Source organism: Eretmochelys imbricata, chromosome 7 (assembly GCF_965152235.1).
Source record: "Eretmochelys imbricata isolate rEreImb1 chromosome 7, rEreImb1.hap1, whole genome shotgun sequence".
Lineage (NCBI taxonomy): Eukaryota > Metazoa > Chordata > Testudines > Cheloniidae > Eretmochelys > Eretmochelys imbricata.
In genome coordinates this window covers 33,333,908-33,355,433 of record NC_135578.1, presented here as the reverse complement: position 1 = coordinate 33,355,433, position 21,526 = coordinate 33,333,908, and the positions used below count along the sequence as shown (strand labels likewise).

General features: G+C 48.6%; 1 protein-coding gene across 4 annotated transcripts; it reads left to right on the top strand.

Annotated features, from left to right (window-relative positions):
- The first annotated feature begins 300 nt into the window (after nucleotides 1-300).
- LOC144267513 (RNA-binding protein 4-like) lies at nucleotides 301-18,251 on the top strand. 4 transcript variants are annotated; one of them, XM_077821543.1, is made up of 4 exons: nucleotides 301-397; nucleotides 991-1,413; nucleotides 11,643-12,359; nucleotides 17,692-17,849. In XM_077821543.1, exons 2-3 carry the CDS (start codon nucleotides 1,002-1,004, stop codon nucleotides 12,350-12,352), a joined length of 1,122 nt encoding a protein of 373 aa, XP_077677669.1. In that variant the 5' UTR covers nucleotides 301-397; nucleotides 991-1,001; the 3' UTR covers nucleotides 12,353-12,359; nucleotides 17,692-17,849. The 4 variants fall into 4 exon arrangements, with proteins under 4 accessions (XP_077677669.1, XP_077677670.1, XP_077677671.1 ...); XM_077821544.1 differs by having other exon boundaries at nucleotides 365-385; XM_077821541.1 differs by having other exon boundaries at nucleotides 382-449.
- Nucleotides 18,252-21,526: the final 3,275 nt, after the last annotated feature.

Here is a 21,526-nt window from a genome sequence, read left to right as displayed (position 1 = left end):
CGTCGGCAACTAAATTCTTCCCACAGTCTCGCGGCAGCTCCAGCGGCCCAGACGCCGGAGCGAGCACGGCGCGAAGAGACTCCGCCCTTTCCCCGCCAGCCCTAATTGGCTGCAGTCCCCTCATGTGACCGGAACCCGCCCCTATCGGAATGCCATTGGCTGGGAAGCCCGCGGTACAGAAGGCCGGTCGTCCACACAACTCATTGTTGTGACGTAAACGCCTACTTGTCCAATAACGGCTCGTTGATGGCGATCAGCAGCCAATAGGAGCGTGGCGTTGGAAGAATGGGGCGGGGCCAGACGAGGTCAATGGCCGGGCGGAGCGGGTAGGAGGCTCCGCCATTTTGTTATCGTCATCGAGACAAGACCGCGGTCTGAGGAAGAGGTGCTGTTGGTGGTGAGAGAGCCGGGCCTCAGTCCCCCGCTTTCCCCCTCGCAAATGGGACTGGGCAGGGATAGAACCCAGGAGTCCCCCCCCCCCCCCCGACCCACTAGGTTCCACCTCTCCCTAGCGCTGGGAAAGAACCTCGGAGTCCTGGCTCCCAGGCCCCTTTCATCTATTTTAACCACTATACCCCACCCCCTCGCATAGCTGGGCTAGAATTCAGGAGGCCTGGCGCCCAGCCCCCTCCCCGTTTTGACTGGACCCTCGACCTACTAGACCTGATCCCCTCCCAGAGCAGGGCTGGAAAGAACACAGGAGTGCTGGGAATAACTACTCGATGATTGCAAATTACTTTATCTTGAGTTACAATTAAAGAGCAACTAGCTGAATAAAAAGTGGGCCTCTTAAGTCTGACAATATAACTCGAGAGCTGATATTTGAAAGCAGGAGGTTTCTGTTACACAAATATAATGTTGCCTTTAAAAACAAGTCTTTCCACATTGTGTTGCCTTCCCCCCAGCTGATGTCTTTTGGCCAGGGACACTGGCAACTAAGTCAAACTGTTCCTTGTGCTAGTGCCTCATCTTCAACTATTCCACCCACAGGCTCTGCTGAGATGGTGAAACTCTTCATTGGGAATCTGCCCCGGGAGGCAACGGAGCAAGAGATCCGGTCGCTCTTTGAGCAGTATGGGAAGGTGCTGGAATGTGACATTATCAAAAACTATGGTTTTGTGCACATCGAAGACAAGACAGCGGCCGAAGATGCCATCCGTAACCTGCATCACCACAAGCTGCATGGTGTCTGCATCAACGTGGAAGCCAGCAAGAACAAGAGCAAGGCGTCCACCAAGTTGCATGTGGGCAACATCAGCACCACCTGCACGAACCTGGAGCTGCGGGCCAAGTTTGAAGAGTATGGCCCGGTAATCGAGTGCGACATAGTGAAGGACTATGCCTTTGTGCACATGGAGCGGGCTGAGGATGCGGTGGAGGCCATCAGGGGCCTAGACAACACAGAGTTCCAAGGTGAAACATGAACCAGGGAAAGTGCAGCCTTCGCTAAGACTAGGTAGCGCCAGGTTCTGTCCAGAAGAGCAGGTCAGGTGGGAATGCAGGATGGCGAGGCTGTATCTCTGAGTATGAAGCCAAGGTATGGGGAGGGTCTGCTCGAGATGTGAGCTCTCACTCCTGACGTTAAGTGTTACAAGGTAACTGTGCAAACCAGATTCTGTGTTAGAGAGTCTGCGAAGGACGTGTTTGAGTCTGTGCACTGTTCAACCAAGTTAACTCCATTATTTCTCAGAGGACTTTGCATTTGTTTCTTCTACAATATGTAAGCAACTCAGGGTAGAATGTTTAGGCCGCTAGTTCTAGATTTCACTGCAGGACCAGCCCCCTGTGTGGTTGGCAGGGGAGGGGATGAGAAATCCACAGGTGGAGGAGGATAGGAGACTCCTGTGGGGTGTGGGGAGCGGATGGGAGACACCCTATCTCTTGTTCCATCCCTGTTCTGGGAGGGTCTTACTCCTCGCTCTCCCTCTGTTTCGCTCCTGTCCAGTCTTTTTCCCATTATTGAAAGAAGATGGAAATGTTGGGCCAGGTGGCAATGTGGACTCAGTGTTGTCTAAGGAGTTGATGTATCTTATAAAGTGGCATTACCCTCTGTGGGGCTTTAAGTTGCCTGCTCAGTTACAGAGCATTGCAGTAGCATACCTGGAGGCTTCAGCCCCATTGTGCTAGGCTCTGTGCAAATCCATAGCAAGATAGTCCTTGTCCCAAAGAGCTTACGGTCTAAAACAAGACACAGCAGGAGGATACAGTACCGCGATGTAACAGTGAAATAAGCAGCTGCCCCAGCACGGAAGCCTCTTAACCATTCTTATGTCTTGTAGGCATCACAGCAGAGGATAGTCTTAAGGAGGACAATGCGTGTGGCTTTGTGGGTTTTGAATGGGGAGTTTCTTGTGTGCACCATCATAAACCCTTAAAGCAGCCCAAACTGAAGTCAGCATAGTACAGGGTCATATGGGTCTTCCCTGCCTCAGCTTGGTTGCTGGCACTGGAACCTGGAGGAAGTGAGTTGTTGAACCTACCTTCCCTGCCATCCCTGTAGCTGTTCCAGGGAAACAGGAAGAACCAGACATGCTGAGCAGGATCCTTCTCTCCTGAAGGGGTAGGGGGGGTGTGTGTGTGTGTGTGTGTGTGTGTGTCAGTCAGTCCTTGCTTTCCCTAGTAGGCTCTGAACTTTACCTCACTCAGCTGTTGACTTCTGAGGCCATTGACTGGAGAAACTTGGCTCCATCATCGCTACAACAAAGCTTTTTTTAGTTGTGGGAGCATGTGTGCAGTGGGGTTGAAGGAGTTAGGGCAGTAAGGGAAGTGGGACCAAATCTAACCTCTGAGGACAAGAGGAGAAAGATGGAAGTGATTTGCTTGGGATGAGGGGATTGTCTCTCTTGATCCCCAGTCTTACTAATTGAATTACTACCAAAAAATCTCATCTTTCCCTGTGAGTTGTCAGTTTTCCTCACATTGAATGCGTGCGTATGTGAAATGTAACTGCCTCAACACGTGGAAATGAGCTCTGTGATTGCCATGCTTCTCTTACTGGTGGAATCAGCGCCTCCATGTGGAACCATAGGGTTAAAAACCACAGTTCAAGGTTGTATTTGCTCCCCTTGTGCCCAGCAATCCCATGGTTAGTAAGATACAAGGCACATCAATCTCCTTTATTACCATTATTCATTCTGTTTGCTTTTGGACAATGAAAATAGACTAGCCCAACGTTTCTCAAATGTGGCCACCAGGGGCTTTTCGTGCGGCCACAACAGCCTCCTGGGCGGTAATGGCGGGGGCAAAGCATTGGCCTCTCCCACTCCCTCTTTGTTGCTCCTGGATGTGCTGCCCTGCACCGTCTCTGGAGAGAGGTGGGGCACAACGCTGCAGAAGTGAGGTGCGTTCTTGACCCACCTTGGGGGGGGTGGGCGGGGGAAGGGGTTTGGGCAGCGGGCTCCTGTGGTGGAACTTCAGGAGCCGGGCTATTCGGCCCCGGGCTCCAACCGCAGGGCAGCGGGTACTGACCCCTGCCCCAGCTCTGGCCATTCAGCCCTGGCCTCCAGCTGCGGGGTTCAGCCTCCTGCCCCTGGTTCCAGCTGTGTGACAGCAGGCGCGGAGCTTCTGTCGGCCTCTCGCCCCCAGTTCTGGCCATGTAGTGGTGGGCGCTGGCCTGGGCTCCAGCCATGCAGCCCTAGCCTCTGGTGCTGATCCCCCTGCCGCAGCTGCATGGCAGCAGGTGCTGACCCACAGCTCTATTTCCAGGCTCCAGCTACACAGTGGTGGGAGCTGGCCCTGGCTGCAGACCCCTGGCCACACAGTAGCGGGCGCTGGCTCCTGCCACGCAGCGGCGGGCGCTGACTCCTGACTCCAGCCATGCACTCTTGGGCTCCAGTTCCGGGTTCTGGCCATGCAGCAGCAGGCACTAATTCTGGGCACTGACCCACACCTCTGGCTGCGGGGCAGCAGGCTCCAATCCCTGGCTCCAGCCATGCAGTTTCTGTCTCCAGCTCTGGGTTCTGGCCGGGGGCTGCATGGCAGAAGACACCAGGTCCTGGCTGTGGCCACGCAACAGTGGGGCTCATCACCCACTCCCATCACCCATGGCGCCTGCTGCCTCCCACAGCCCTGTATCCTTCCCCCCCGAGGACCCTGCTGCCTTACTGGCCTCGCATCCATTCCGCCCCCCCCCCCATTGCCTTGGGCCCCCACTACCTCCCCCTTTGCCCCACCCCCATCCAGGGTTTAATGGGTTCTGGGGCTTGCTGAGAAAAGTGATATTAACAAACATGCAAATATCACTTTTCACAGCATACTTACTAGGTATCTGTGAAAAATAATACTTGTATGTTTGTTAATACCACTTAGCTACCTGGGAGGCTATGAAAAGTGTTACTAAGTGTGCTGTGATAGTAACAAATATACAAATATCACTTTTCACAGCAAGCCCCAGGACCCACTAAGCCTTGGATGCAGGAGCCAAAGGGGGAGGCAGCATTGTTTTTGTTGTTGAGTCTGCCAAAAAACCCTACAAATACACATCCAAATCACTGTAATGTATATCTGTGCATATTTAATTGCTTTTCCTAAAGTATTTTAGGAAAAAAGTGTCAGTGCGTCCACCAGTGAGAGTTGGTGACCACGTTCTGGGGTCACCAAAAAATTCGTTGCGAGAACCCGTGGACTAGTCTGTGTTGGTGCTTCAGATGCTGGCCTGATCACTGAAATCAAGACCAAAATATTGGCTTATATGGGACAGGAGCAGGCCCACCTGAGAGGAATGGCTGGCCTAGAGTTATGCTGTTATGGACAGTACCAGAGATTCTGAGTTCAAATGCTAGAGAAGCCTTGGAGGTAGAAGAGCAAATTATTGGACCTTGCATTTTAAGTCTTTAAATCAAGACTGGATGTCTTTCTAAAAGATCTCAAACAGAACCTCTGGGCTGGATGCAGGGATGACTGGGTGAAGTTCTCTGGCCTGTGTTAGGCAGGAGTCGGACTCGGTGGTCAAAATGGTCCCTTCAGGCCTTAATCTATGATGGTCAAATCCAAACACACTTTCCACTAAAATATAGCAGAAATGTTTCCTCTGGGGTTTTGTAAAACTGTTTTTAGCCCAGCCAGAGTCCTTGGCTTGAGCTACCTGACATTCTAATTCTGGGGTGGGATTATGCTGGTGTAGCCTTCTTTCTCGGGTAAGGTAGTAGGTAGGGGAGGGTTTATGAGTGAGGTTTTTAAAATAACAGCAAAATCCTTCAAAAGGCAGAAGCATCTTCTCAATGCCACCTCCTAGCCGCTGCTTTGGGGATTTTCAAGTTTAAGTTTTCCAGAAGGGTGGTCTTGTTCTGCACCAGGTCAGGTATGACGTCAGTGAGTTCTCATTAGAACTTGGAGCTCCTTAAGGAAATATTTTTGTGGAGCGCGGTTGGTAAGTGAGTAGCATTTGGGGAGTGGGAGTGGTGGTGGGAGGAATAGCATGTATTCAGAAAATTTCATGTAACTTTCCTTGATTTTTGCACTGTCACCCATTGCAACTTGACAAAGGATGGTGCTTGCTCTTTCTTGCTTCAGAGTAGAATGTCTTTGGTTGCATAATTTGGTCTGGATTTAGTGGGCTGATCGAAGATGGGTCCATGTAGTTAAGGGACATTTGCATGGCCTTCCTGGTACATGCATGGCTGCTTCTGTCTGTGCTCAAACAAGTATCTTCACACACACACCCCCTGTGTTTTAAGAGGCTGTTTGAGGCACATATCCTCAGCTCGGCTACCTCCAGCTTCTTCAGGCCTTTCCATGGCTATCATTTGCAATAGGGGAGATTTACTTTATAGACATTAAGAAAAACTTCCTAATTTTCAGGGTAGTTAAGCACTCGAACAAATTACCTAGGGACATTGTGGAATCTCCATCATTGGAGGTTTTTAAGAACAGATATGGGTCACACCTATCAGGGATGGTCCAGATGATGCTTAGTCCTGCTTCAATGCAGGGGACTGGAGTAGATGACCTATCGAGGTCCTTTTGAGTCCAACATCTCTATTTTTGAGAGAGAGTTTTTCTTTGCTGTCCTCTTTCCCGCACGTGGCATATGGGATCCTGCCTCTTTTCTGGAAGGAAGGCCTCTCTTGTGTACTGCTAAAAGTGTCTGGCTGCCTACTTCCCTGACAAACTGCCAGTAACTTCACAGAGCAATTGGCCCTTCTGCCTAGTGCTGCAGCCCACAGCTGGCCTGGTCAGCTGTTCACCTAGGGCCATCTTCTGCAGCTCCATTGGAGTGTTAAGGGGCTTCTACCCCTGAACACAGGTTGTCAGCAGGCAAAGTGGCATTGTCCAGACTGCCGGGGACCGAACCACCATGTTCTTGTAGGAAGGGGAGCGTTCCACAACAAGGCCAGCAGGCTTCAGAAGAAGAATACCTGCTGCTGTCAAGCCCACCAGCCTATGGGTGTCCTCCAAGACCAGGGTCCCCCATCCCATTGTAGCCCTCCTAGTGACAGAGAAAAGCTTCAGAATTTGAATCGTAAAGGCTCCAACCAGAGATTGGTAAAAAGAACCCAAAATGAACCCAAAATGTATTAGATTTAAATGCATGATTCTTTCTAAACCATCTCATGATTTGGGGTGAGCTAGACTCTGCTTGTGCCTAGAGGTGAGCGAGGCCCTGGCGCGGCTGCTGCCTGTGGATCTGGCGCTGTTTTAACGCTGTTTCTCTGAAGTTGCATTTGTCCTTGGTTCTTTTTATTGAAATGAAGCTGCGGTTTGGGGGCTGGCGTGGGGGGCTGGCATGAGCGGCTGCTCTTCCCCCAGCCCTGTGGTGCCTGGCTGGGCTCGCTGCACTGAGTGTGTCTAGTGGCTACGCCACGGGCTCGTTCTGAGGCTATGCAATAAACAACCTGTACCCCTTCCCCTCCCCCCCAAAAATACCCCAAAAGAGCAATAAACACGTAAAGCAGAATTGCCCATAGTGCTGATTCTCAACACCACTTACTAGAAGAAAAGTCCACTGCCTTTTGTCATGGAGTCACAGCGTCTGATCTATGCGAGCCTGTTACCAGTTTCCTGGGAGTGACCCCTTTAATGTGCCAGGCCCCAAGGACCCACACAGTTCCACAGGGGCAAGCCTGTGGCTTCCAGGACTGAGACCAGGCTTTTGGCACTGCAAACCTGCCTGCCTCTCTCTCTCTCTGCCTCCTTGCAGTGAATCCAGCCAATCGCAACTCCTACTGGAGGCTTGTACTGTAACCCTTCAGGGCACAGTGCTTTCTGTGAGTATTCATAGTGACACAGGCAGCCTTTTCAAAACAAGGTAATCATCTGGCTACTGAATCTGAAAATTCTTGGGTCAGCAAAGTGAGGCAGAAGTTAAGCTATAGTCCATCCTGGCCGAGCCAATGCCATGATGAGCCAGCCAAGCTGTGATGGACTCCACTCCTCTCCCTCCCCTCAGGGCAAAGCTTAGAGCTCCAAAAGGGTAGCACTTATTCCAGTCCCCTGGCACCTTGTTCTCCAGCTCTGTTCACATGTCGCTCCTGCAGGGGTTTCCTGCTGTTAGGTGATGGTTCCTCAGTTGTTGGGGAGTCTTTGTCTTGCTGGGCCCTCTTGATTTGGGTCAGTTTCTTTAATGACTTTTATAGTTCTACCCAGACAGCAAGGTCACACACACACCCCTCTTGTCCCCTGCACTGTTCCAGGAGCAATGTTAATCCTTGTGCACTCACTGGGTAGCATGGCAGTATAGAGAGGGAAACTGAGACATGCCTAGGATTCATGAAAACGTTACAGAAAATTCCCACTTCGTCACCCACTTGCGTGAGCAAAGGAAAAGAGTGGGCACTTATCTATGTTTGGTAGGTTTGAATCTCTCTGCAATTTCATAAGTGTCCCCTGGAATGTCTGTATTCAGCCTCTGCTGGTGCAGTGGTTAGAGACGTTTTTGTCTGAAGTCCTCACTTACACGATTCCCCCACCCCAAGCAAGTACACTTGTAGGAACTTAAGCAGTAAATCTTACCACCTTTTCAGGCTTAATATGTTGGAGGCTTGGTCTGTTGGTAAGAGGTGTATTGTAGCTTAGCACCAAGCATGTTACCTGAAAGAGGTGGTTGGTGTCCAGTCGGTACCACAGTGTTTTCTTCCAAGTGTCCTGGAGGAGTAGTTCTCAACCTCTTCCAGATCTGAATCCCCCCTCCAGTCAGTAATGTGGGATGGCAGTATGGCTGTGATTCTCTGACACCTGTTGGCTTTCCCCACATTGAGAATCCCTTCTCTAGAGGCACCAGAGTCTAGCAGCCAATATATACTGATATGGCTATCAGGCGACCAGAACCATTTTCATTCAAGTTGTTGGGCAGATCCATTCGGGCTGTTGAAGTGGCCCAGTACTAGGACACTGTGCTGGGAGCCAGGACACCTGGGTTCTATTCCCAGCTCAGCTGAGTGACCTTGGGCGAGTCCCTTCTCCTTTCTGTGCCACTTTCTCCCTCTGCATAGTAGGAATACTGTTACCTACAAATGAGGTGAAGTAAAAGGTAGAAAGCTCCACTGAAGAGAGAGATATTGTTAAACAATACCCAGGCCCCTTGATTTGTGGGACAGATGCCATTAGTAGTAACTTCATATTGTGATAGTTCCCAAGGTCCCAATTGGGGTTGTGCTGTGTACTGTTCAATGGCTCTGCTCTATACATTAAAATATACTTGATTTCTCTGTCAAATAAAAATCCACATAATCTGAGAAGCTAATTTTGGCAGTATGGTATTAGGAAGATAGATGTCCTCTTTCCCCAAAACAGTCTCTGAGGAGCTAGAGATGTGTTGGTGACACTCTCACATTGTCTTCTCCAAATGGATAGCTTTTCATGAGCCATGATTTCATGATCTGACCCACTTTCCCTGCTAGATGGCCAGCTCTACTCAGCCTACTACACTCCACCTTTAGAAATTAAAAAGATTGCTACGGTTATTTGTATTGCAATAGCACAGAGAGATCCTTACTCAGGTCATGGCCATATTTTGCTAGACACTGTACAAACATTGCAAGTCACAGTGTCTCCCCTGAATAGCCAAAAGATGGAAAAGGAGGTGCAGAAAGAGGAAGGGGCTTGCCTGGGGTCACCCAGCTAGTCAGTAAAAGAGCTGGGAACAGACCTCAGGTCTCCTGATTGGCAGTCTGCCCACTAGACCCACAGTGCCTCCTTGTCACTATGATGGTAGTTCAGCTGCTTAAAATTGCTGGAATGTAGCTAGTCAAATGTTTCTTTTTGAAAATCTTTTTTTGTTTTACATTCCTCAATGGTAAAGTGGCCACAAGGTGTCCAGATGCTGCTTTTCCTGGGTGTTATATGACTGGCCATCCAGACAAAAATTCACACTGAGATTTAACTGCCCCACAAAAAGCCAAACTGAAAATTCAAAAGAGAACATATAGCTCTTATGATGAGTTCTCCAGCAGTAGAGGAGAGGGCTTTTAATTCCTAGTTCAGTTAACCTGCAAGAGTAGCTTTGTCTTCAAACAGCTGATCTGAGCTGTAAGCTAGGTGGGAGGCCAGGTGGCATACAACTGCACCTGGATCAGAATCCATTCCTCCCTACCAGGCTGCGGTTCTTGACCTTCCCCAATTGCTGTCACGCTCTTTGCCTTGTGTATCCCTTACTCTGAATCCAGTCTCCCATAAAGCCATTGGGACTGTGTCGCAAGTAGTGTTATCATGATTACCCTATCCTTGTTCGCTTTCAGAGGCTTTTCTTTTGTCTGATACAACTTGCTGATCCCAACACTGCGTGCTGCCCTTGGCTACCATTATTCCAATCCACCTTGGGAGAGCTGAGCAGGTGGCTTTTTCCCCACCCTCTGTTTGATATTACTTCTTGGAGAAGTTGGACTTTGAGCCCAATTGTTTAACCATGTTGACTGGGATTTTCAAAGGAGCCCAGAGGAGTTAGACTCCCATCTGCCTTCTCCTTTAGCTAGGACCTAAGTGTGTTGAAAATTCCAACCTCCTGGGTGCAGAACGCAGCTGCTGACTCATCCGAGTTTCATGCTTGTGGGGTGTGGCTTCTGAACTAGGCCAGTTGAGTGCAGAGATAATAATCTGGTTCAGTTTCCTCTGTTGCACAGGTTCCCCCTTGTTGGACCCTGACGATGCTAGGAAGGGTTTAGGAGTGCAGCCTCTCCAAATGGAAAAGCTCCGTACAAGCGACAGTTGGCTTGACTAGCTGAAAGTGCATTGCGTAGAACTGAGGTTCTGCACAGCCAAAGCTGTAGCATACGGGCCTAGAGAGAGTGAGCTACAGCATGAGTTACAGTAATAGGCCACTTGTCATTGCAAGCTCTATGGGGTCAAGGGAGGGGGTAATCTCAAGAGTGTGTGAAAGCTAATGTAAGGTTCTGGAAATCCACTCTTGAGCCTGATATCCCCTACAGTTACCTCCCTATCCCAAAAGGCAGAGACTGGATTAGAGAATTGTCTAGAGCCAGGTTATGAATTGGATAGTCACCTTGGGGAGCACTTACTCATGAGAGCAGACCCAGTTATTTCCCCAGGGTAGTAAGGATGGCCTAATAGGCCTCTGGCTTAGGACTTGGGAGCCTTAGGTTCAATTCCTGGCTCACTCACAGACTCCTTGTGTGGTCCTGGGAAAGTCGCTGCATGTACCCTGTGCCTCAGTCCCTATACAATGATGACACCACTTTCCTATCTTATACAGTGGTGGTGTGAAGATGCTAATGCTTGTGAAGCGCTCGGACCCTACAGGAGCCGTATAGGTCCCTAGATAGACATGTAGCTGCTCACTAGTGTGAAGAAGCAGTTGACAGTCTGGTCTTGGAGCAGACTTAGGTCCAGATCAAGATAGGAATTAGGGAAATGTCTAACTTTAAGCACATGAATAGCGTCACAGGGCTAAAGGTTCACATCTGTCAAGTAGCTATCTGGATCAGGACCTAAGTACCTTCCTGAAGCAGGCCTTAATGCCACTCAAATGTTACTTTTCAGGAGAAGTTGCTTTTTATTCATGGCAGGATTCTTACCGTAAAACCATTTAGCTTGGCCAATTGGGATTCCTCCCTATTGTGAAAAGAACAGGAGTACTTGTGGCACCTTAGAGACTAACCAATTTATTTGAGCATAAGCTTTCATGGGCTACAGCCCACTTCGTCAGATGCATAGAGTGGAACATGTAGTAAGAAGATATATGTACATACAGAGAACATGAAAAGGTGGAAGTTGACTTCACACCTTCTTGTCAACTGTCTGAAATGGGCCATCTTGATTATCACTACAAAAGTTTTTTTTCTCCTGCTGATAATAGCTCATCGTAATTAATTAGCCTCTTAGAGTTGGTATGGCTTCTTCCACCTTTTCATGTTCTCTGTATGTATATATATCTTCTTACTATATGTTCCACTCTATGCATCTGATGAAGTGGGCTGTAGCCCACGAAAGCTTATGCTCAAATAAATTTGTTAATCTCTAAGGTGCCACAAGTACTCCTGTTCTTTTTGCGGATACAGACTAACACTGCTGCTATTTTGAAACCTGTCCCTATTGTGAATGATGCGGAAGGTTGTGGAAAGGCTAGGTTTTGATTGGCTGCTCCGGGAATGAGATGGTTGAGTTACTTGGTTCTTGCACACTGCAAATCTTGTGGTTTTCCATGTGGCATCAGTTATTATAGCAACCATTCTTGCGTCTGTTTCTTAAAGGCAAGCGGATGCGCGTGCAGTTGTCCACCAGTCGGCTTCGGACGATACCTGGGATGGGAGACAAGAGCGGCTGCTATCGGTGCGGGAAAGAAGGGCACTGGTCTAAAGAGTGTCCGGTAGATCGCACGGGGCAAGTGCCTGACTTTACCGAAACCTATAATGAGCAGTACGGAGCGGTGCGCACTCCCTACCCCGCGGGCTATGGGGAGACCATGTATTACGATGATGGGTATGGAGCAATGGTCGACTACTACAAAAGATACCGCGTGAGGCCCTATGCTACGGCATCTGCATACGACGCCTATGCAGAGCAAACAATGGCCCAGTATTCGCAGTACGCGCAATACTCCCAAGTACAAACCACAGCCATGGCCGCCACCACAGCCATGGCCGCCACCACAGCCATGGCCAATCGCCTCACTACTACCCTAGACCCTTACGATAGAGCGCTGCTGCCAACCCCAGGAGCAGCAGCAGCAGTCGCTGCAGCTGCAACTGCTGCTGCGGCAGCCGCATCCTCCACCTATTACACCCGGGATAGAAGCCCCCTGCGTCGCACGGCAACCGCGGCCACCACCGTCGGAGAGGCGTATGCTTACGAACGTTGTCAGCTGTCTCCAGTCTCGTCGGTCGCTCGGGCCTCCCTCTACGATGTGCAGCGGTTCGAGCGGGAGTCATACGCAGACAGGGCGCGGTACTCTGCGTTTTGAGTCGGAGGTGAGAGCTTTGTGAGTGGCAGGACGTGTGTGCTGCTGGAGTATAAATTGGGCTTGATGCACAGTAAGATTTACCAGGGTTTCCACTAGCATCTTTCTGTGATCTACCAACTTTAGCCGAGTGAAAGGATATTGTTAGTGTTGCTGGTAAAAGCCTGACACCTTTACCACATTAATGGAGTACTTGCACTTCAGTGAACTAGCTACATCGTGAAGCAGCCAGAACAAGTGTGCATTCACATGGGACGGGCATGGAGTCTTTTAGAGTAATCTTTACCACCAGTGTTGAGTGGGCCCAGCTGTTTTTTGTCCTATCCTAACTCATTCATCATGTTTTTGAGTGAAGATGATTTGTGATAGGCAGTATGCACTCAGACAGTTGGTATGGGGTCAGTGTCAACCTTGCTTTGCTATTTTAGTACAGGGTCTAAATCTGGACTTTAAAGCAACTCCAGATTTAAAGCTATGTTTATCAGTCACTTACTATAATGGCTCTAGGTCAGTAAGGAATATGTCACTGTTTCCCCTGTTGGAAAGCTGACAAGATCCATATCTCCATGCTGGATCTGAAGTGTTGTCTATGTGCCTTTTTTTTTTTATAGGCCTTGAAATCACCCAGCAATTTATTCTTGAGAAGAGGATAGAATTATTTTTGCACACTTATTTCTGCCATGCAAATGCTGCTCTAAAAGCATACTCTAAAACTGGCAGAGATTTTGATCTTCCTGTTTAAGGGCCTTATAAAATAGACTTTCTTTTTCTGTCCCTGAGCAACATTTAAAAATACAGTGTCAAGTCAGATTTGGCCCCAACAAGTCTTAATTTTAAAACAAGCCTTTGCAATTCTCCATTGCTTGAAATCTTTAAATCAAGGTTATAAATCTTTCTAAAAGCCACACTTCAGCTCAGCTGCAATTTATTGAACAGGATCCGGGCATGATAGGATGAAATTCCCTGGCCTGTTGTACAGGCCTGACTACAGGAGGTCCCTTGTGGCATGAAAACCTCTAAAATGCTTGGGTCAGTAGAGATGTTTGTTAGTAAGATTTATGAAAGAAATCTTTCCCTATGTTGTTTGCAGCATCTGAGAGCCAATAGATACTTACTAAACAAAGTCTAGTTAACCAATCTGTTTTCATTGTTTCAGTGAAATGCAACAAGAGTAAACTCCATGTTTTAAAAAGTCTATCAGCTTTAATCTTAAAAGTACATTTCACATGGGCAGGAACCTCTGTATTGCTGAGTCTCTCAACTGTATCACAAGTCTCACAATAGTTGGTGTTAAAGCCCCAGCAGTCATGTGATTGTGTGAGAATCTGTTTGTTTAAGTTGTTAGGCCTTGTGGTTGCAAAGCAAATCTTTAAAACATGAAGTGAGTTCACCCTGGCACCAACTGTAACTCAGGAGTGTTCTCAGGGTTTTTGTCTTGTCCAGTTCCAACTCAAACACCTGGATTCCTGCTTCTTTTGGGATGTTATCCCTCAGTTTTCTCCTGCTATTTCCTTTAACTCCATCCTATTACTCCTGACTAATTCCCCTTTGTGTAACTCTGAACCATCTCTCGCCCCCATTGCCACCACAGCCTTCATATACTCTGCTGACACTTGGTGCTGTCCAGGGCCCTTCTAATGCTATGGACACGCTGGTGGTTGTTCTCCTTCCTACAGGTCCATAGCTGTGCTGTCCAGCCTGACCATGTCTTCATAAATCAGTCGCTCTGGACTGACCTGTTGTCCTGCTCCAAACTCCTGGCTTGGGGTTACAGGTTTTAGGGGTCTGTTTCCCAATCCCTGCTCATCTTCTCCTGTCTCCCCTGCCCCTCCCGTGCTCCTGGCTTCTTTTAATCTTCATTCTTTACCCCTACATTTGGGGGCAGTGGCAGAAATCGCAAATGGAAAGAAAATTCTGGGAGCTTTCTACTGCCTTTTCTGTCATCCTAGTCTCATTCCTTATGTCTCCCCAAACCAGGTCCTGCTCAACAGGTGACTTGATTACAATGTATAAGTGTTTTCAGTGGAGAAAATCCTGGCTACTAACGGGCTTTTACATCTAGCAGAGACAGAACAAGAACCAATGGCTGAGAGTTAAAGCCAGACAAACTCAAATTAGAAATGAGGCACAAATTTTCCACAGTGAGGTTGATTAACCATTGGAATAAACTCCCAGGGGAAGTGGTGCATTTTCCATCTCATGAAGCCTCCAGTCCAGCCTGACTGTCTTTCTGGAAAGTGCTTTATTCAAATACAAAATATTGGGCTGAGTGGCATTCTCTCACCTGTGTTATATGGGAGTGGCAGCACATATATACTAATGGTCCTGTCTGGCTTTACATTTATAAATCATCATCATGCACGGGCTTTCAAGTTTGCGAGACTACTAGAATGCACATGCTGCACTGGAATATCAAAATCCTTCTAAAAACATACCTCTGATTCAGTTCCCTCAGGTTTTAACAGTGATCAGAGCAGATAGTTTGTGCTGTGTTGTTTTAGCTTGAAGGAATCTTGAGTACAGCAGAGCAAAACAATGCACATTAATGTGGACAACTGTGTTCAACCAGTGGAGTGGCTGAATCGGCAAATGCATTTTGCCTCTGACATGAGCTCTTATGCCAGCTTCACCACTGTCTTGTAAAAGCCCATAAAGTATTCCACAGGGGCAGTGGTGGGAATTTGGCTGTGAATGGCAGTTTGTAAATGCACCAGCTCTATAACCTGTCAGTACGTGTTGGATGGGCAAAACTGGGCATTGTCCAAGATTGTGGTAGCCGGTGTGGGGAGTGACACTTGGAGGCAACGAAACCCCAAAGTAGTGATTAGCTAAAACTTTAACTCGTTCATTCTGTTTGATAACCTCTTACTGTAACTTACTCAGCACTCTGGCTGCCAAGTCATTGCAAGAGCAAAGGGCCTCCCAAAATGCCATTGGCTCCTGTTGTCAGCAGAATATATGTGATAGAAGATAGTGGCCCTAGTTCAGCCAGACAGTGAACCACATGCTTAAAACTGAGCTCATACTTTGAGTCAATGGAACTTAAGCATGTGCTTTGCTGAATGGTGATGGATGTAAGCACAGGCTTTGCTGAATGGGAACCAGAGTGAGAGCACAGAACGGACTTCACTTAGCATTAAAATTAAACTCCAGGGACTTCAAAGTCATCTTAAGCTAACTTGGACCCACTGCTGAATATTTGCAGTAAGTGCTGCACAGTCAGAAGCAGATGTAGCTCCATTGGCTTCTGCGGGTGAGACCTGTGGCAGCAGCAGTGTGGTCTACACTAGAGAAAGAAGTGCAGCACTGGGAGGCAGTTAGGCCTGAGATCTAATTTTCTCTCTAACTGTGAGGTCTAGTCTACAGGGGAACACTTTGGGGAGTTAAGACTAATTAACTCAAGGTGTGAAGTTAAAGCACATCAAACCCCTATGTGGACACTGTCATTCAGAGTTGAAGTGTCCTTAGTTGGCTGTAGTGAGGGTTAAGCTACAGCAAACTAAGGGTTTGTCTACACGGGGATACTTGGGGCTTGGCTACACTTGTGAGTTACAGTGCAATAAAGGAGCCCCAGGCGTACTAGCTCACTACCCATCCACGCTGGCAAGGCACAAAGAGCGCTCTGACTCCGCGGCTCCAGCACTGCTGGTACTCCACCTCGGCGAGTGGAATGACTTTGCTGCACCCCCACTGGAGTGCTGCGGCGCCAGTGTGAACGAGGTGTTGCTTTACTGCGCTCTGATCAGCCTCCAGAAAGGTCCCATAATCCCCTTAAGTCAAGTGGCCACTCTTGTCATTGTTTGGAACCGGCTGTAGGAATGCAGAAATGCCCGTTGAAAGTTCATGTTCTGACAGCAGGCTGCTTATCTCTTATGAGACAAAGCAACCATTACTGTGGAATGCTGTATGAGAGAGAGACAGGGGTGGGAGAGGGGGGTCTGCTGCTGTCTGAACTTACAAGACCACATGTTGACATGCTCTCAGCCCCCCAAAAACCCACTCTGTCTCCCCCCACATACACACTCCCAGTCACACTCCACCCCACCCATCCCTATTTGAAAAGCACATTGCAGCCACTTGCATGCTGGGATAGCTGCCCATAATGCACTGCTCCCAATGCTGCTGCAAGTGCAGCAAATGTGGCCACACCAATGTGCTTGAAGCTGTCAGTGTGGACAGACTGCAGCGCTTTCCCTACTGCGCTTTACGAAGGCTGGTTTAACTCAAAGCGCTCTACATCTGCAAGTGTAGCCATGCCCGTGAGAAAATTGTGACTTAGCTTTAAAAGTGGATTAGTTAAACTGCATTAAATCCTTGTGTGGACATTCTTATTCAGGACTACAGTGGCCTCCGTTCAGTTTAGTTTAATTCACTTTGGAAGTGAATTATGCTAACCAAAGTAAGGCCATTTTAATTCTGAATAAGAGCATTCACACAGGGGCTTAATGCAGTTTAATCCACTTAAAATTCACACCGTTACTTAATTCATCTTCACTTTCCAGAGTGTCCCTGTGTAGACAAGCTGTGAGTCACTTCACCATTGTCATCTTACCACCCAGGGGCTGTTGTGGAGATTCGTCAGTGTCTATACAGCTAAAGTGTTAGCAATTTGGCCCAGTCAGCCTAGTGTTATGGTAGCACATAGGGTCCCCCATTAAGATCAGAGTCCCACTGTACTCTGCAGACAAAGATAGTCCCTGCCCTGAAGAACTTGCAGTCTAAATAGACCCAGGTTGGGAGGGGGACCACAGGTGCAGAGGGGAGAGAAGACTTGACCAGGTGTCTCAGCAGCTCAATGACAGATCCAGGAATAGAATCAGTTGTTCTGCAGGCTCCTCCTTGCTCCAGCCACCACTCCTCACCCAGAGACAGGAACAGATCACTGGTCTCCTTATTCTCAATCTAGTTTCCTATCAACTGGACCACACTTCATGTATCGTGTTAGGCAAGGTGCTCCTTTCGTTTTGGAGCTACCTTGCGGTAAAGTTGAGCTAACTCCTAGGGAGATTTAGCATTACCTACACTTGAAAGTTGCACGAATTTTCACTTAAGGCATGATTTTTAAACTGGTTGACAGAAACCAGTGCAAGAAAGACCTGTGGGTGGGCTTTAAACCAGGCTTATTTCATTTCAGTGTAAATTGTTTATGGACTGGTTTAAAGTTCTTCAGAATAGGAGCGTCCACCCAGGGCTTTGCACCAGTTTAAAGCCAACTTTCAGTCAGCATGGGTTCTGTGTGTGGACAGTGCGAGGGCTTGGGGTGGGCATGAGATCTCTGGGCTTTTTGCCACCGTGGCTACTTCTGACATAAGCCTTTGAAACTGTATTGTGCTTTCTTTCAGGTAGCGTATTCTCGGGCGGACCCTCGGGCTCCCATTACACGGGAAAGTTTGTCCTACTTCCCCCACCATCCCGCTGCCTGCGACGGGTATTGGCTGCCTCTAGTGTGTTTATTTTTAATGGAGGTTCTTGTGTTTCAGTAAAGTTGTGACCCACTGTATCTTTTTTTCTTAATTTTTCAGTCCTTGAGCACTTCCCCACACTTGCAAGCATAGTTCCTTTCTTCCCCTAACTCCACATTGGCCCTTTCTGGGCTCAGGTTCTGCATGGGTTGGGGTGGGGATTCACTGTCTTCCAGGTAACTTACTCATAGAGTTCACGTCATTATTTCCTTTCTCTTCTCAGCGTTGTGGATGGAGAATCCCAAGTCTCCTCTTTATTTATTTGTTGTTTTTGTCTTGGGAGTTGATCTGAATCCCAGTTCAAACCCACCTCCTCTGAGACTAGACTGTGGCTGAGGTGTTTCCAAAGCAGCTAGTGCTTGCATAGAAGCTTATCTGTTAGAATCTGTTGTGGAGTTTTGACCACGGCTTTTCCAGCAAAATAAAAATTTCCAACAGAGGGCCCTGGCTGTTCTTTCTTCCAGGAAAAAAACCTTAGCCCCTGATGGGTTCATCTCCTACCCCCAGCAGGGCCCAGAGCATTTGTCTGCTGCAACCTCATTGTTCAGCTTGAGCAGTAGAGGTTTATGCTTCAGGGCCAAGCTCTTTGCTTCAATCCATGCAGGGGCACAATCCAGTCATGCAGGAGCTGGCTTGAGGGAGTGGTATTCTACTAGAGTAACTCCTGGAGTCTCCAACAGCTATAGTGAGAGACAGTCCCTGCCCCAAAGAGCTCTCACCTAGTGAGAATATATTTATTTCAAAGGACCTGAACCACTGGACCATCCTTCCCAAAGCAGGGGGCTGCCCACTTCTGAAATTCTGTGTTTGGTTCTGATCATTTCATACATTAAGCCTTAAGAGTGAATGTCTTTCTAAAATATATGCTATAGTTCAGGTAGAAGGGAGGTGCCTGATCCAGGAATTGCTGCCTGAGATTGTATGGCCTGTTATAGATTTGAGGATCTAGTGGTCCCTTCTGGCCTTAAACTGTATGAATCCAATTGGCTTTGGAGATGAGGGACAAGAATGGAGGGGGAAATCTCTTCTTAAGAGAGATTGGAAAGACAGCAGTTGCTCATCTTTAGAGAGGAGACAGGCTGGGACTTGGTGAAAGACGATGTACTGGAGAAGGTAGGTGGGAGCTGCAGTTCAGCTCATTTCATGATACAAGAACAAGGGTTGTAGGGAAACTGAAGAGTGGCAAAAGGAAATACTTCTTCACGCACTCTCCCCGCACACTTAATCTGGGAAACTTGTTGCCACAAGATGTAACTGAGAGCGAGAGCTGAGTAGACTCCAAAAAGGGATCAAATGCTTATAGGGGTATTGGGAATAACTAAAATTAAACAATGAAAAATAAAGAACCTTGTGAATAGCTCGAAGCCTGCCTGTTTCAGAGTATGAGCTGACCCTTAGCTAAGGGGGTCAGAAGGTCACTAATTATCCCAGTGCTGCCTCCTCTGGGGATTCATGCACTTTCCTCTGAAGCAGCTCACAGAGATGGGATATTGGGCTAGATAGGCCCACAGGTCTGCTCCATTGTGGCAATACCCATGGGAATGAGATGCAGAGTAAAGGGGTTAGATTATACGGGAGGGCTGCCCCAGGCAGAAGAAGATTGTGGAGCTCAGATTCTGTGCCAGCACTTAGAGTTAAAGGTATGGGCTCTGCACCATTCACTAGTTCAAGTGGGAACTGAGTGTTTAATCCCCTAGATGCATAGGATGGCTGGGGAAGTAATTTCAGGAGGGCCCTGTGCTCTCCCCCATGACTTTCCCATCCTGGGTCAGAGATGCCTGTCCTGTCTCTCCTGCGTCTTCAAATCCTGCTTCCTCCCACTCTATGAAATGTGCAAAGATCCTGCTGGCTACCATGGTCGCTACAGCCTGGGTTAGGGATGGAGACAGGCTCCCCTCGGGCAGTGCACTGGAGATGACGCACAGCTCTTTATGGGAGAGCAGGAATTTCTCACCTTCCAATTTGAGCTCTGCAGCAGGGAAGCTGAGGAGCTACCAGGTAGCTAGGAGAGCAACAGCCTGTGCTCATGTCTAGCATATTAACTGATTGCACCCACCCTCCTTCCAGACGCAACCTACAGTCGTGTGCAGATTGAGGTATGAGTTGCAGCAACCAAGGGTCAACCTTGGTTTAGGTTGACTCAAGTCTGAGTTCAACAAAGGGCAGCGTCATACCACAGATGATGTGGACTTTTCCCCTAGTGCTGTCTCACAATGCCCATCATGCCACTATCTTGCCCTCTGGTGCCAAGAGGTCATCCCAGCCAGAAGCTATCAGCCAGTTCATATTGCCCCATGCAGGGTTGTGGGAATTGAGTGCATTTGGCTCCCAGATGATGGTGCAAAATTACCCATAATGCGCTGAGGTTTGTAGCAGCACTGGGAACTCAGGCTGTACTCAGCAGGGCTGGATTAAGGCAGTATATGACCATGCCCAGGTTCTGGCACCAGTGTCTGGATTTATGACTATACCAGAGTCTCAACTTCCATATATAGAGCCCTGTTTGGATAGAAAAATTTTATCCGCATCCAGTCTACAAAAAGGGTCTGCAGATATCTGTGGATTTATAGGGCTCTATTAATTTCAAATAAAAAGTTCATTTCCAGCCCTTGGGGTTAGGGAGAAAAGCTTGAACATGTAATCTGATGCAGGAATACCTGGTTGCTTGCCTGCCTCGCCTGCAGCGAGCCTCATCCAATCCCTCCAAGTGGAGGAAAGCTCAGTTGTAACCAATGTCGTGACGCTTGCCTGAGGCTACGTCTACCCTAGCACTTTTGTTGCTATAACTTATGTCACTCGGGGGTGTGAAAAGTTACACTGACAGAAGTGCTGCTGTGGACAGTGCTATGTCAGCGCTGACATAGCTACTGCCGCTTGTTGGGGGTTGTCTGTCGACAGGAGAGCTCTCCTGTAGGCACAGAGCAGCTACATGGGAGATCGTACGGCAGCATAGCTGCATCAGTACAGCTGTGCTACTGTAAGATCACTAGTTTAGACATGGCCTGAGTCTGTAGAGATCCTGAGACAATTACCTGAGAGAAGGAATTGCTTTTAGTCTAATCACTCCAGGGACACTGGCTGCATCTGCAGAAAACCTGAGCTGATTGCTTGGAGCAGTGTAAACAATGCAGTGACTCTGGCTGAGACTGTAGGGAGCCTGAGCTAATTGCTCCGAGCAGGGGGAACTGCTCTGTGCATCTCAGGGTGGGTGTTAATTAGCAGTCCTGCCCCAGAAGGGGTCTCTGTGGGACAGAGTGCAGTGGGGTCAGCTCCTCTATTCATGCAGACACCCTGGCTGTTGGGACAAATGCTGAGGGATCTCTGTCACCAACAAGCCAAGTGGGGATGGGGCCATGATGCAGTGGCAGGGCTTTAGGCACAGCCATAGGGGAGCTGACCCTGCAGGGGGGAGCTCTGCTCCAACATTGAAACCGCTTCTCCCAGAGCTGCCCCCAATAGAAAGTACTTCCCCCAAAATACAGAAGCTGTGCCGCAAACCCCTCTGGAGCTGTGCCCCAAACCCCTCCCAACATAGACACCACCCTCGGTGCCTCCCCCACCACTAGAAACTGCCATTCCTGCAGCAGGCACCCCCCGCAATAGAAATCACGTCTCCCCCATCCCATAGCAACTGCCTCCGGGAAAGGACTCCACCCCTAGCAACCGCCTTTCTTGAAGCCAAGCAACCATCACCTCTGGCGTCCCCTCCCCATAG

Coding starts and splice junctions, on each gene's coding strand:
- LOC144267513 (XM_077821541.1), top strand. Junction 1,414..11,642: donor AGACAACACAGAGTTCCAAG/GTGAAACATGAA, acceptor TGTTTCTTAAAG/GCAAGCGGATGCGCGTGCAG.